At 50.4% G+C, this 15,559-nt stretch overlaps 1 protein-coding gene across 1 annotated transcript; it reads left to right on the top strand.

Annotated features, from left to right (window-relative positions):
- Positions 1 to 7,856: 7,856 nt before the first annotated feature.
- LOC103802380 (importin subunit alpha-5-like) lies at positions 7,857 to 14,979 on the top strand. Its single transcript, XM_009074850.1, has 10 exons — positions 7,857 to 7,919; positions 8,499 to 8,636; positions 9,183 to 9,268; positions 10,627 to 10,895; positions 11,378 to 11,460; positions 11,932 to 12,195; positions 12,558 to 12,791; positions 13,122 to 13,304; positions 13,771 to 13,920; positions 14,899 to 14,979. Exons 1-10 carry the CDS (start codon positions 7,857 to 7,859, stop codon positions 14,977 to 14,979), a joined length of 1,551 nt encoding a protein of 516 aa, XP_009073098.1.
- Positions 14,980 to 15,559: the final 580 nt, after the last annotated feature.

Raw genomic sequence — 15,559 nt, forward strand, 5'->3', positions numbered from 1 at the left:
CCCCTTCAGGGGAGGGGCCAGCCACAGCTTCTCTGGGCAACCTGTGCCAGAGCCTCACCACCCTCACAGCCAAGAATTTCTTCCTAATATCCCATCTATCCTTGCCCTCTGGCAGTGTGAAGCCATTCTCCCTTGTTCTGTCCCTCCAGACCCTTGTCCAAAGTCCATCTCCAGCTCTCTTGGAGCCCTTTCAGGCACTGGAAGGGGCTCTAAGGTCTTCCTGGACCTTTCTCTTCTCCAGGCAGAACACCCCCAGCTCTCCCAGCCTGTGTCCATGGCAGAGGTGCTCCAGCCCTTGGAGCATCTCCATGGCCTCCTCTGGACTCTCTCCAACAGGTCGATGTCCTACTGATATTGGGGGCCCAGAGCTGGACACAGTGGGGTCTCACCAGGGAGGAGGAGAGGAGTAGAGAGGCAGAATCCTCTCCCTCATCATGCTGCCTGCGCTTCTAGGGTTTAGCTCAGGACGTTGCTGGATCATGAGGAATTTGGGCACACAGTTTCACATATCTAATCCCCAAACACAAGCTGCCCCAGTTAAAACCAGTCTGCTTGGAGGATCACACCAGCTGGATGGTGCTGCAGAGGGAGCTGCTCCCACCAGCTTGTCCCTGACAGCCCTCAGAGCAGCAGAGTGGCAGGAAGGAGGTGGCACAATGAGATGTAATTACTGGGGGGCTCCCCAAAAGCTCATTACCAAATCAGTGTGTGTGTGAGATGTGAAGCAGCTGAAACAGAGATGAACATCGCCTCCAGGCTTAGCAAAAATTATCTTCAGCTCCTAGGATCAGGTGGAACATGCATGTTGAATCCTCTTTTTAGCATTTCCTGAGCATGGCTTGCAAAGGAAGGGCCCTAAATACACATTTTAACCAAAGACACTAATTTCTGTTGAAGTGCTGTCCTCAGCTGTGATCATTGGAGGCGCTGGAGCAAGGTAAGTAGCGTCTGGCAGTGGGAAAGCTCATCTCCTCATCTAATTAAGCTGCACATGGGCTCCCTGACAGCAAAGAGGCATCAAGAGGCTCAAACCCCCACGATTTATACAGATTTTCTGCTGTTTGCATGGGGTTTCTCTTCCCTGCATGATTTACATGGTATTCCACTCCTTTAGAGAGCCTTTCTCCTGCTAGGTGCTGTGGAGCAAGGCCATGCATGATTTACACACAATTATCTGCTGTTTTGAGTCTTTCCAAGGTTTCTTGATTGAGTCTCATTCCCAAATTCACCATAGATTTCTGTGTTTCAGTTCCTTGAGTTACACATTCAGGGACTAAAGCAATAATTATTACTGGGCCCCATTAGGAAAAAAAAAAGATTTTTGGCCATAGGTGATTATAGTTTCCACAGCTGACTCAGTGTCCCATAACTGGCAGAGGATAATGGATTTAATAAATAGCTCTGATTAAGTCTGATGTTATTTTTAAATAATTTCAAAAACTGTTACTCTAATCCCTCCGTGCCTGGCAGAAAGGAGGATGCTTAGAAGTTAAAATTAGTTCCTTAACGTTCAGCCTGGTGTGAAGTTACAGACGCTCCAGGGCTGTCCTGGTTTCCTGGGGCATCCGCTTACAGCACAGCCAAATGGACATTAACAGCTGCCTCTGGAAAGTGGGAATGGGCTCCAACAACTCATGCTCAGCCCTGCTGCTGCTGCTCTCCTTCCTGAGGCTCCATCAGCTCTGCAGGAGCTCCCACTGACTCCAGCCCAGCTGATGGGATGATTGGTTGATATTACACTTCACAAGCTGTCTTCCTGCACAGAAATTCCCTTTCCCTTAATTTCCAGGGAATTCCCAGCTCTTCCAGGTTTTATCAATAAATATAGATCCCTTCTGTAAAAAATCAATGTGACTATTTTGGGATTTCAGCACCTACATTTCAGACTGATCCATTTCTTGGCTGGAAAAAGGCACTGATGATCACTTTGCCTTGAAAAGCACTACCAGAGTTGGTCCCATGGCCATGGAAGGAGCTGTTTCAGGCGACTTTATGGAAAACCATACTTCTTTCCTCCTCTTCCTTTTCCTCCTCCTCCTTTTCTCTCCTATGGAGATAGGCTGGGAGAGCTGGGGGTGTTCTGCCTGCAGAAGAGCAGGCTCCAGGGAGACCATTCCACTGCCTAACAGGGCTCCAAGAGAGCTGGAGATGGACTTTGGACAAGGGTCTGGAGGGACAGAACAAGGGGGAATGGCTTCTCACTGCCAGAGGGCAGGGTTAGATGGGATATTGGGAAGAAATTCTTGGCTGTGAGGGTGGTGAGGCACTGGCACAGGTTGCCCAGAGAAGCTGTGGCTGCCCCATCCCTGGAAGTGTTCAAGGCCAGGTTGGATGGGGCTTGAAGCAACCTGGTCTAGTGGCAGGTGTCCCTGCACATGGCATAGATGATCTTTAAGATCTCTTCCAATCCAAATCATTCTAGCATTCTATGATTCTATGAACTGACACATCCCCATGGCTCCCTGGCTGCAGAGGAGCAGGAGGAGAAAAATCAGAGGAGTGGGAGAAAAGCAGAGGAGGGGCAGAAAAGCAGGACCACATTTTTACAGCTGCTACACTAAATTAGAGGAAACAACAAGCTGCACCTTGAGCCTCAGAAAATCCTGCTGCAGTGCTCCACTTTGCCTCTGGCTCAGCAGTAAGACAGGGATAACAATAAATCCCTTCTCCCACCTTCTGCATGTCCTGATTAGACAGACTGTAACGGACAGGGGCTGTCACTTATTCTGTGCCTGCTCCGTGCCTGGCACAATGCAGCTCTGATCCTGACTCCTGCCTGCAGCTCTGCACCAACAATAGCACTGACACGGAGCTGATGGTTGGCCATGGGGAGGTCACTGGCTGCCCAATGCCTGCTGCCCCAGGAGGGACTGGAGCAGGCTGTGGGGTTAGCACTGCCTCCCTCCAGGATTGCATGCCAGGAGGATGGATCTCAAGTGAAAATGGAGGAATATCTAGGCTCCATTCCTGCCACACTTGGGAATGCCTCACTATCATGAAGACATGAAAATGTGGCAGGGGAGGTTTAGGTTGGATATGAGGAAAATGTTCTTCACCCAGAGGGTGGTTGGGTGCTGCAACAGCTCCTGAGGCAGTGGTCATGGCCCCAAGCCTGACAGAGCTCAAGGAGGGCTGGGACAACACTCTCAGGCACGTGGTGGGATTGTTGGGGTGTCCTGTGCAGGGTCAGGAGTTCAACTGGAAGATCCTTGTGGGTCCCTTCCAACTCAGGATATTCTATGATTCTGTGATCCCCCAGCAGTTACCACACCAGCTGGTTCAGGAACTCACACTCCTAGTTCCTCAGTGTTAGAGTAACTAATAAGTTAAACTAATTTGTGGATGTTAACTTAATGGACTACATTATTGCTGATGCAGAGGACACGCTGGGTGAGAGCAGACGTTTGGGGGCTGGCAGGGATCCCTCCCTCTGCTCTCTCTCTGCCAGCTGAGTTCTCCTCTCACAGAGAGGTTGCTCCAACCCACTGCTGTGGCTGTGCAGCATCCCGTGATGGATCCTGGGATGTTCCTGCCTTGTCTCACCCTGCCAAAGATGCCACACGCTGACACCTTTCCTGACTGGCACCTTTCTCTGCACCTATCCAAGAAACATGAAAAAAGCAGAGGAGGATTCTCTTAGGGTTTAAAATAAGTATTTTCAAGTCTGCACCAGCAGGAGCCTCACTGAGGTGCAGTGGTGGGGCAAAGGGTGGCAGGGTGGGGGAGAGCAGCCTCAAAAACACCCTCTACACTGGAACTGCAGCTTTTCATACCTGTCAGGATGTGGATTTTCAGCTTGAGCACACAAGGCTGAGCTCAGGGGACACTGTCATATAGATTTAGGGTTTTCTCTCCTTTCCTCTCCATTAGCTGTGATACCTTCTTATTATGCTGAAAACCAAAACTTCTTTTCCTCTAGTGGTTGTTCCCTTTCCCATTTGGCAAATATTGATCTGTCTGTGTCCTCAGTGTGGGTTCAGAGCCTCCCCTCAGCCTCAGCCTGCTCGTGGGGCCGAGTGCGTGTCGGTGCCACCTCTCATGCCATCAGGGGCTGGAGCAAAGGACAGGGAGGGAGATGTTCATCCATTTGCACATGTTTTTCCCTCCCCATCCTCTCCCTCCCTGTGCTGGTGGTGACAGAGAACTGAACAGGATGGGGCTGATTGTCCTTGACAGGTGGAGAGGGAGTGGAAGGAGCAGGGAGAAAAAGAGCAGCCCAGGATAACGATGAACTTCTCGCAGCCTTGTTCCACATTCACATCCTGCAGCACCTTGGGAGAGAGCTCTCCAGTCAGGGGACCAAAAGCTGGAGGCTGCCCTGTGCAGGAGGCTGCCCCCACTTACCTTGCGGTGTGATTTTAAGCCAATTTAATTAAATTGCTTGGCAAGGTGGCAAGGACTCATCTATTTCAGCTTGAGCCAGGCCTGTTTTGATTTAGTGTTGGCTGATTAGGAATTAGTGGAAACAAACCACTCAGAAAACAAAATTAGAGGGTGCAGGCTAACTTTTGCACCAGATTAAGTTGAATTAAAAAGCAATTGAAATGTAATTTTCCTGTCTCAAGCAGCCAAGAAACAAGATAATGCAACCAGTGGCACTTGAAGCTTAAAAATACAGCAGCTAGGATTAGCACAACTGGCTTTTAATGCCTGCAAACAACAGATTTATTTGGAGGTCTCTCTCAAACCTCCCCCACCACCTTCCACACAAAGCTTTGAACATCTCGTTTGATTTGCCTTGACATGCAGAATTGGGGTGACCCTGGGATTTGAATCCATGGCTCAAAGCAGCCCGGGTATTGCACAGTGTGTCTCCATAAGTATTTCCATGCTGGAAATAACCACACAGTGAACTAGTTGTTCCCTGTAACTCCTATAGTTGAGTCTGAAATGGCTCTGTGTATGTGGCTGGCAAGGTGCAGAGGCCCAGAAAGCAGAGAGTGCAGACCCCAGCAGTGGGTGCTGTTCCCTCCTCCCTCCCAGCACCATCTCACTCCAACCTTCCTGCAGCTCTGAATTTCTCTGCTCCCTATGTCCCATGCAGGAAAAAAAAAAGATGTCAAGTAGTTTAAAGTCAGGTTTTAATTAAATATTTTAATAGCTGCTTTCCTTTACCCATTTGGGAAATGCTGCTCCTCCCTTCCCCATCGGCTGGGCCAGGCTGGCACCTCTGCACACACAGAGCTGTACAGAGAGAGGTTTTCAGGGATTTGCTAAAAAGGATGATGGCTTGGAGGGTGTGCAAAGACAGGATGTCTTCAGCACATCAGAGTCCTCAAAACTGCCCGAGGTGCTGCAGCCAAGCTGTTGCAGTGGTGGCTTTGGGGACAGGGATGCTGCTGTCCCAGTTGGCTGGAGCAGTGGCACACGCAGGAGGACAAGCTGTGCCAGCAGCAAGAGCATCAGCACAGGACTGGGGTTATGGCTCTGTGGATAAGAGCCTGGAGGAGAGGAGACTGAGGGGGGATCTCATCCCAGTCTGTAACTTTCTCACAAGGGGCAGCACCAGTCTCCTCTCTGGTGACCAGTGACCGCACCTGAGGGAGCAGCATAGAGCTGTGTCAGGAAAGGGGTAGGTTGGATTTTAGGAAAAGGTTTCTTTCCCCAGATGGTGTCTGGGCACTGGAACAGCTCCCGAGGGCAGTGGTCACAGGACCAAACCTGACAGAGCTCAAGGAGTATTTGGACAATGCTCCTCAGGCACATGGTGAGATTCTTGGGGATGTTCTGTTCAGGTCCAGGATTTGGACTCGATGATTCTTGTGGGTCCCTTCCAACTCAGGATGTTCTGTGATTCTATTCTATGATTGCAAATGATCTCTTGACTGATGGCGACTGTGATAAGCACAGAACACAGAACATGAGCTACCCAGCAGCTCCTGGCCAAACTCTAAAGGACCCATGAAGATAACAGGCTCCTGATGGGTTTCTCTCTATGCCACCTCTCACCTGTCTCAGTCAGCAGATCAGTGCCTGATGATGCTCAAAGTTTCTTAATCTTGTCTTGGCTCACTTGCAACCTCTGTGCAGACAATTCCACTCAGCTGCCTCCTGGCTCTGTAGTCCTGGGCCCTGCTAACCAAAGGTGTCTGGTCTCCTGGCCTGCAGCACCACAGCTACCCAGACAAAAGAGAAGACATGTCCAGACTGCCTGTCCCCTGCACAATAATGGAGTGGCAGTGCCCAGAGTGCCCCTTGTGTCACAGGACAGTGTAGGGATACAGGCTGGCATCACCCATGAAGGGTCTGGGCAAAACCAAGGAGTTCTGAGGGGCAAGTGGTGGCCCAGCAGAAGAGCATCCATCCCCATCCATCTTCCTCCAGGGAGCAGCTGGAGATAATGGGGGGGCTGTCCTGGAAACAGCCAATCACGGGGAGGAGCTGGAGGGTATGAGGCTCCATGGGGGCAATAAAAGAGGCAGTTGAGGGGAGGGAGGCATGAGAGAGAATTGAGGTTTGTTTTTGTGGGTTTTTGAGCTGGTGGGTGGCTGTTTATTTTGTTATACCCTGTAGTGAGGCTTCTGACAGGGCTCTCTAGGCTGTTTGGGGCTCTGCTGGGTTTTCTGCTTGGCTGATGTCAGTCAGTGGGGGAGTTGTGGTGCCCTTCTGCTCAGATGAGGGTGGAGGAAGCTTCCAAAAAGTAAGCCTTTTGGGGGTATCACTGTTTTTATCTGTTGAGGAAAGGAAGCTGGAGCAGACCTTGAGGTACAAGTGTAGGGCTTAAGGCTTATGGTGGGATGTTGGTTTAAGCCAAGTAGTGGCTTATCCTGGCCCCTCTGTGAGCTGGAGAGGTCTGCAGCTGGGTGACTGGGTCGGAGAGGTGATGCTGCTGTTGCCTAGTCTTGTTATTAGGGCGGGAAAGAGGAGATAGAGAACTAGAAAAGAAAACCACCAAAACGTTAAATGTATCAATGTGGCATGAGGGAGCTCTTGGAGGCTGGTCAGAGCCACAGGTGTTGGCTGTAAGCCTGGAGGGAGGGTGAGGAGGCACCATCTGTCTGTGATTAGCCCCTGAGTGTGTTGATGCACAACTTGGGTTTAGGGGTCCTATGTTGGTGTCTGCTCTGGAAGCACCTCCACTTCTGCTGGGTAGGAGCTTTGTTTTCTCTGTCAAGAGCTGCCTGAAGGTCAACTCTTAGTTTTATTTGTGTGCATATCTGTGCCTTTCACTATGAGGTACATAAGAATTATTTTTACCTGTCCATATTTCATGTTGTTCCCCTGGCAATCCTTACTAGTTGCTGGGTTTCAGGAAAACTCTTTACTCAGTTGAACTTGGTCACTTCATGCCACTGCAGGTGACTGTGGGTCTTTCCTAGTTGGGGGTGCTGGTGTAGGAAGCCAAGTTGGGCTGTGTTGTAGGGTGGGAGAGGTTTGTTTGTGGCTACTTGTCCTGAAATCAGACCTTGAGCTGATCCTTTGGGAGGCAAGAGGCCTTGCCAGGCTTGGTCTGTGTGTCTAAGTAAACCTAAAAGCCTGGGGATCAGAGCTGGAGGAAGGTGGTGTTTCTATAATCGTGGGGTGTCTGTGTCTGGCTTCCCCATGGGATTACAGCAGCAGCTGTAACTTTTGCAGCCTGGTATTAAGTGATAGTTTGTGCTTCTGCTTAGTTCAGTGGCTCAGCTGCAGTGAGGATCCTATTGAGCCCTGCTTAGAGCAGGGAACCTGCAGCATCTCCTTTACTGGGAGTGTGGGGGGAAATATGTGGTGCAGGCTGCTGGTGGGACTGGGGGGTCTTAGACCCCTCTGTGGACAGAGGTGGATGCTGCTGAGCAGTTTTGATCTGACCCTGCTCTGTCCTGAACCCCAGAAGCACGTGAAGGCGTTCAGCTGAAACTTCTCTCGACCCTGCCAAGATGCCAGGCACAAAGCACAGTGACCACATGAATAAATTCAAGAACAAGGGCAAGGATGCAGCTGTGAGTATCTACCTCCTCCTGCCTGTGCCAGCCCCTTCAGGCCATGGCAGAGCCCACTGGGGTTTGCCTGTTAGAAGGAACTGATGGAAAGGCTTCTGAAGGTCCATGGCCCCCAAATCTAGCTGTATGGGGCAGCAGAGGGTGGGCAGGAGGATGGCTCTGCCAGTGGGGATGCTCAGGTGGCTTTTGAGATGTGGTGTGGTGCTGGCTGGGCTGCAAGGAGCATGGTGGTATGGGCAAAGGGGACATGAGTTTTGGTGGGTGACTCAGGGCTGGGCTGGTGAGTGTGCTGGGGAAGGGGGATGGCTCAGCCCCAGCCTGCTGAGCTTTCAGCAGCAGTTATCCCTGCGGAGCGGGGGCTCTTATGGGATGTCAGACCATGCGATCTGTCAGCTTGCTTTAAGCCAGTAAAGAAGATGAGGGTTTGCCTTTCAAGTTCAGCAAATCTACTTTTAACAACTCCCACTGGTTGCTGGTTCATCCAGCAGCCCATGTCCTTAGGAGGCACTAAAGGGAAGGTTTACTCTGTCCCATCTCCCACATCACTCTTGAGGCTATAACCAGCCTTCTCCCCTCCAGGCCCTGCGGAGGCAGAGGGTGGAGGTGAGCATCGAGCTGCGAAAGGCCAAGAAGGATGAGCAGATCCTGAAGCGCAGGAATATTTCCTTTGGTTTGGTGGAGCTGAAACTCTCTCCAGAACAAGACAAGCCAAATGAGGTGAGTTCTGAGTGCTCTGCACCTAAGCAGGATCAGTGCAGTAGGTATCATCCCCTGCTTGGACCACTACTCAAGTCTACCTGAGGTGGCCTGGGTTAAGTAGCCAGTGCCTTTCCTGATCACCATGCCCAGTGCTGGGGAGTGCTGCAGGCTGCCTGGCCTTTCTCTGTGCTATTTTTTCATGGAGGGGATGTCCTCTTGGCCTCCCTTGATGGCAGGTAGAACAGGCTGGTGCTCCAGCTTGCTGGGAGGTGGTGCAGCTCCTGTCTGGCTCCCTGCATAGCAAGGGGTAATTACTGAGCTCTCAGGCCCATTACGGTGTGTCAGTGACTCTTTCCGTGCTTGATTATAAGCATTAGTTGCCTTGAAGGCTTTTGTGGATTCTCTTCCTCTGCCTCATTTCGAAACTGCATTGCATAAGGAATAGACATTGCTTAGATATGAAGTGGTGACTGACTTGGGTCTAGACAGCTGATTGACTGTGGAGATTAAACCAGAGGGAGTCCCAGCTCCCTGTCTGACTCTGAATCATTCCCTGTGACACAGATTATTCAGCTGTCCTTGGAGGAGATCTCTGAAGGTGTGAATGGAAGTGACACCAAACTGCAGCTGCAAGCCACACGGGCTGCCAGGTATGCACCCAGCTGCCAGTACTGGGAGGAAGGAGGCTGGTGGATCTGCAGTGGGTCCTGTTGGCCAAAGACATTTGTTCCTGATTGAGGAGCTCTTTAGAGAGATGACAATGGGGGAAGGAGCCTGGTAACCTGAACTTTATTCAGGAACCTGAGCTGGTGCCTGTTCTGTGCCCTGCGTGCCATGCTTGATTTTGTCACAGTATTGGGCAGTGCCTGTGGCAGGGCCCTGTGTGGCTGAACCCAACTGAGGGGTTACCTGTGGCTCCCATTACTGTACCTGTCCTGTGCCAGGGATTGTGTTGGACCTCACAAGAAATTGAGTGCCAACTGCTCGGGCAGGACAAGAGCCTGGCTCTAAGGGTCAGTGCTAAGCAGAGCTGTCCCCACAGGGATGAGGACAGAAAGCATCACAGGGTGCCACCATCACCCAGCTGGCAGCAGGGATGTCTCCTGAGGGCCCAGGAGAGGCTGCATCCCTGCTGGTACCTCCATGGCTGGATTGAGCTGTCACATCAGTGATCTATCTGCCTGTGTGCTGGAGGACCAGCACCATTCCCAGTGGCTGTGAGGATGTCAGAGCTTCCAAGGTGCTAACTGGGGACTGGCCGGAGCAGGCCCCTCCTGAAGGGACAAGTCACAACCAGCTCCCTCCCCTGCTGTGCAATGCAGAGGTGGCTTTCTGCCCAGGGTGCCCTGACAGTATAGTGAGCTGTGGGTACCACTGGCAGCACGAACACAGCTCTGAGCTGTGGGTTCACACCTTCACACAACCCTCTGCCAGCACTCCTGAACCAGGCTTGGAAGCAGATCTGGCTGAAAGAATCTTTCTCTGGCTGTCTTTGACTCAATCCATGCCCTGATCCCATCTCCCTGGCAGCTCCATGTGCTGCTGTGCAAGTGTGAGGCAGGAAACAGCAGCAGGGAGTTGGTGACTCTAGTTTTTAGCTGGAAAAGCACCCTGAAACTTCATTCTAAATGTGGGCTCTGGTCTGTGCAGGGCTGGGCAGTGCTGCTGAGCCAGGGAGCAGAGGAAGCTGTAAGACTAAGACCACACATTGTAGATACTGATTTCTCACTGTCTCAAATTCCTGCGAGGTGGGAAGCATGGAATATTGTCATAGTCCTAAAAGGATGTGTGAGGTCTTGCACTCCAAGAGACACCCTGCTGTTGCTTCAGCATCTTCAGCTGTGTCTTTCCTCTCTATAGCAACCCTTTGCTGAGGTGGGATGCTGAACCAGCATCTTTCACAGGTGATGCTTCCCCTGCAAGCCACAGTCTTGTACATGACCACAGGGTTATGGGGTGTGTGACACCACATGGGGTTCTCATGGCAGGCTGTGCTTCTCTCTTGCAGGAGAATGCTGTCCAGGCAGAAGGATTCCCCCATCAATCAGATCATCGAGCTGGGGATCATCCCCAGGATGGTGGAATTTCTGAACCGTGCTGACAATGTTCTCCTGCAGTTTGAGGCAGCCTGGGCACTGACTAATATTGCTGCTGGCAGCTCTGAGCACACTAAGGCTGTGGTGGATGGAGGAGCCATTCCAGTCTTCGTCTCCCTCCTGTCCTCCCCACACATGCACATCAGTGAGCAGTCGGTGTGGGCTCTGGGCAACATTGCAGGTGAGGAGAGGTGTAGGGGCACACAGAGGCTCACTGACTGAGCCAGTGATGGGGAGAAAATATATTGGTGCTCTTCAACATAGCCCCATCTCCCTGCAGCTTTGTCTCCAAGCTGCTGCCCCTACTGAACCCCTTAACCCTTCAGCCCCTTGGTGTGGCCTGGCAGCCTTTGAGACCCTGTCTTGGTTCTGCAAGAGAATTTTGGCCAAAGCCAAGTGCAGGACTCCTCCCTCCTGGGATGGTTTATCCCACTAATGTTATCAGTAGGGAGAATAGGATGGGTCATGTCTGGTTAGCCTGCCACCATTCAGCCATGTTGGCACTCCAGTCTGTCCAGTAAATCCTTCCCACCTGGAAATACCTAATGTATGTCTGGTGGGTCAGCCTGGACACCCAGCCCTGACCCTGCAGGTCTGATGTTTGATGTTGACTGTCTTGTGACTTGGGCAGATGCAATAACCAACCCTTTTTCATCTGAACAGGTGATGGTCCTATCTACAGAGATGCTCTTATCAATTGCAATGTCATTCCTCCCTTGCTGGCTCTAGTGTCACCTGTAACTCCAGTAAATAACCTTCATTTTCTTGACTTAACAGCTCTTAATCACTTGGGTGAATCTGGTCTATCTACAGGCTGTTTGTATAATTGAATCAGACCCTGTCCTAAACGGCTTTTATGGCCCTGCCTATGCACAAAGCTGGGGAGGCCAAGCAGACAGTCTTCAAGTCAGAGTGATATCTTCCAGTCTTGGCTTTCCTATTCAACTTTGACTATCTCAGGCTAGGAATGAGATGAAACTGGTGCAAGGCACGCTTGTATATGCATGTGGAAGGGATGAACTTGCCCTTCAAGCTTCCTCTGACTGCTTTTGGGTAGCTCTAAACTGTTGAATTTGTGGCTTCTCTTTTCACTTCTGCAATGGTGCCTGCCCCACTGCCTTCTGTCTCGGAGGGAGGAGGACTGACACAGGATGGCATAAGGTGGACTGAGAAGCTCTTGGGGGCAGTGAGGATCTTACACCTCCCTTGTGTTTCAGATTGGATTCCTGAGGAACATCACCTGGGTACTGTCAAACCTCTGCAGGAGGAATAACCCCTGCCCTCCCTTGGATGCAGTGCATAAGATAATGCCAGTCCTCATCTCCCTCATTGAGCATGATGACAAGGACATCATCTCTGACTCCTGCTGGGCTATTTCCTATGTGACTGATGGCTCCAATGATCGCATCCAAATTGTGGTGGACACAGGGGTTCTCCCAAGGCTGGTGGAACTCCTGGCCAGCATGGAGCTGAATATTTTAGTAAGGAACAATCAGCAATTTCCTTCCTCTAGTCCCTTAATGTAGAAACATCTGAGGAGAGGGAAGGCACATCTCCTCATTCTTTGTGGTCCCTGTGGTCTCCTGTTCCCTCAGCCTGCAGTACTGACTGCTTGGTTGTTGAGCCGCTGCTCGGTTCCAGCTTGCTGTGGCTGGAGACTGATATAGAGACTCTAAATCTGCTTAGAGCAAACAGGAGGACAATAGGTCTGTAAATAAACAGCAATCACCCACAATGCTCTCCTTATTTGAAGGATCAAGCACTTAGTGAGGGATCTAGCTGGGCTTTCTGACATGTATCCCTTGAGGTAAGGACTCTCCTTATCTCTTTAATCTCTGTCTAGACTCCAGCTCTCCGTGCCATTGGGAACGTGGTCACAGGGACTGATGAGCAGACCCAGGCAGCTATTGATGCTGGAGTCTTGGCTGTCTTGCCCCGTCTCCTGCGACACACAAAGCCAGCCATACAGAAGGAAGCAGCATGGGCACTCAGCAACATTGCAGCAGGGCCTTGCCAGCAGATCCAGCAGATCATCACCTGTGGATTATTGCCACCTTTAGTGGAGTTGCTTGACAAGGTAAGGGCTGGGGGCAGTGCTGCTGTGGGAGCAATGCAGAGGTTCATGAGGTCTGTGGTGCCTCATCTGTGAAGCACTGAGCCCTAGGAGCCACCTAAGCAGGATGTGTTCCAGAGCTGTTGAGATCCTTGGAACAGCCTGGGCACTCAAACTTGTTAGTACACCTGCATGAAAGCATGTCCTGGAGCTATTCTTGGCAGCTCTGCTAGGTGTCCACCCATCACCCAAAGGGCTGAGGAAGGGTGGTCACTCCAAGCTGAGTACAAGGAAGATGGCTATCCTCACCTTGCATTGATCCTAGGGAATGCCTTCGTTGTGCTGCTTTTTCAGGGTGACTTCAAATCTCAGAAGGAGGCTGTGTGGGTAGTGGCCAATTTCACAACTGGAGGAACAGTGGATCAGGTGGTGGAGCTTGTCCGTTCTGGGGTCCTCAAACCTCTGCTCAACCTGCTCTTGTCCAAAGACAGCAAAATTATCCTGATCATCCTGGATACCATTTCAAATTTCTTCCTGGTAAGATCTCCTGGTCATCCTAGGTACCATTTTGAATCTCTTCCTGATAAGATCTCGTCTCCTGAATTCCTTCTCCAAAAGAGCAGTGAGGAGAGAGCCAAATGCTCACATTGTGTGGTTAGAACATAAGCTGCTGCTTTTGGAGTAAGAGACTTCATGTTGTTTAACTTGTTCTTGGATACTCCTGGGTTATCCAAAGGGCTTGCCAAAATTAAGTTTCCAAAGTGTTCATCTTTACCTCCTGCTAGCTGGTTTGGTTGACAGTCAAGCCACTGCACAGTCATCCCAGCAGGGACTCGTTTCCCATACACATGGTAGTCATATCCCTGGCATCAGGCAGGGACTGTAAATGCAGAGGCTGTGATCCTTTGACTTGTAGATCAAGGTTTAATTACAGTAAAGACCACCTCAAACCTGTTACTGATATAATGTTCTGTTTGCTTGCTTGATTTTTCTGGTGTTCCAGGCAGCTGAGAAGCTGGGACAGACAGAGAGGTTGTGCCTGCTGGTGGAAGAGCTTGATGGGCTGGAGAAAATTGAAGACTTGCAAACCCATGAGAACAACATGGTCTACAGAGCTGCCCTGAACATCATAGAGAAATACTTTTCTGGGGAGGTACGTGACCCCTTCGTGTTTCTCTGAAAATATGAAGCTATTATGCACTAGAATGAAACAAATACTGAAATATGTGGAGGTTTCCTCCAAAAACCTGACTAGAGTAGTCCTTGCAGCTTCTTTCAGCTGCTTTTAAAGGTCTGTAAAAGCTCCAAGTTGTCAGCCAATGAGTTGCACAACAGACAGAGATGCCTTGATAGCATCTTGCTGCTGGAATTCAAACTGGCATCAGCTGGAGTTACTGCAGTTACTGATATGAATACCAAATGTGGAGAAGTTTCCTCCTTCAGAGCTGAGCTGGCTTGTCACTATGAATGGAAGCCTCCTACTCAGCTGATAACAGTGCTCAGGTTGCATTTGGATTACTTGACCCTTCTCGTGCTAATAAACCTATGGAAAAAGAGGATAGGACACCAGCTAGGAGCTCCAAGAGTCCAATGACTGCCATGCTTGGTCCTAGTCTTAGTCCTGCAGGGAAGAGGCTTAGAGGTCTGGCAGATCTCAAAGTTGAGGTTCAGTCTAGATGTGAGTTTGGTTTATCCTTTGCCCAGAACAGGGTCTGTGGGATGTCCCTGTGAGAGGGTGTGGATGAAGCTGTCCTACACACCAGCACCTGTGTGAGGGGCTGGATGCCAGGGGGAATATCTCTCCCAAGCAGTCCTGGCTTGTTGCGGTTCCAAGCAGGCTATTTGATTTAAGTTCTGCTCTAGCCAATCTTTTCCTCTACCTCTGATATCTGAATCCATAGCCTTGGCTGCTTTTGTGTGTGGGATGCAGGGACACTGTGGCTTTGGGGTGCTGTAAAGAACAGGAGGACTTGGTCTGGCCTCCAAGGGCTCTGTTAGAGTCAAACTGAGCTTAACAGCTTGTTGCAGCAGCAGAATTGTAAAAACAAGAATAAAACAGTAAGTTGCTGTAAAAAGCTCAGGTTTATTCAGATGCAGACTCTATAACAGATGGATATCACCTTCCTTCTAGGAAAATTCAGACCTGCAGCCTGGCACTGACCAAGATGGGCTGTATGATTTCTCAGTGAAGAAGCAAGACTTCAACTTCTGAAGCTGAAACTCGGAGCTGGTGGGTGAAGGTGCCCTGATAAAGCTCAAATGTCCAAACCACAAAGAGCAGAGATGCGAGTCCTTTTAACTTCTGAAACTTGTCAATAAATTGCACTTCCAGCTTTGTACTTCTTGCCATAATTATTTCTTCCCTCCCCCTTCTTCTACCCCTCTTTAAGCTGCTGTTGGCAAAGGCATAGGTATTTCCATAGAAACTTAAGGCCTTGCAGAACTGTGCTGGAGTTCCTGGGCATGTTTTCTGGGTGAAAACTTTCTTCTAGTTGCATTAAGCTGCTGGGGAGCAGCATCTTGCCACCAAATCCTTGTGCTGAAACTTCTAGTCTTGACTTGAAGTGGCTGAAGTAGCTCTGAAAAACCATTTAAGAAGTTTGAGAGAAGATCCTTCTAGCAGAGAAGGAACTCAGCCCAGAGGAAGGTGGGTCACTGTCTGCTTGGGTGTTGCTTCACCCCACCATTGGAGCAGTGGGGTCTGGATGTGGGAGTTGTTGGGTTAAATGCTGGTCCTCTGGAAGGAAAGTTGTCAGAGGCACAGATAGTACAGTAGGAATGACTCACCTCTG

Source organism: Acanthisitta chloris, unplaced genomic scaffold (genome assembly GCF_000695815.1).
Source record: "Acanthisitta chloris isolate BGI_N310 unplaced genomic scaffold, ASM69581v1 scaffold41660, whole genome shotgun sequence".
Taxonomy (NCBI): Eukaryota; Metazoa; Chordata; class Aves; order Passeriformes; family Acanthisittidae; genus Acanthisitta; species Acanthisitta chloris.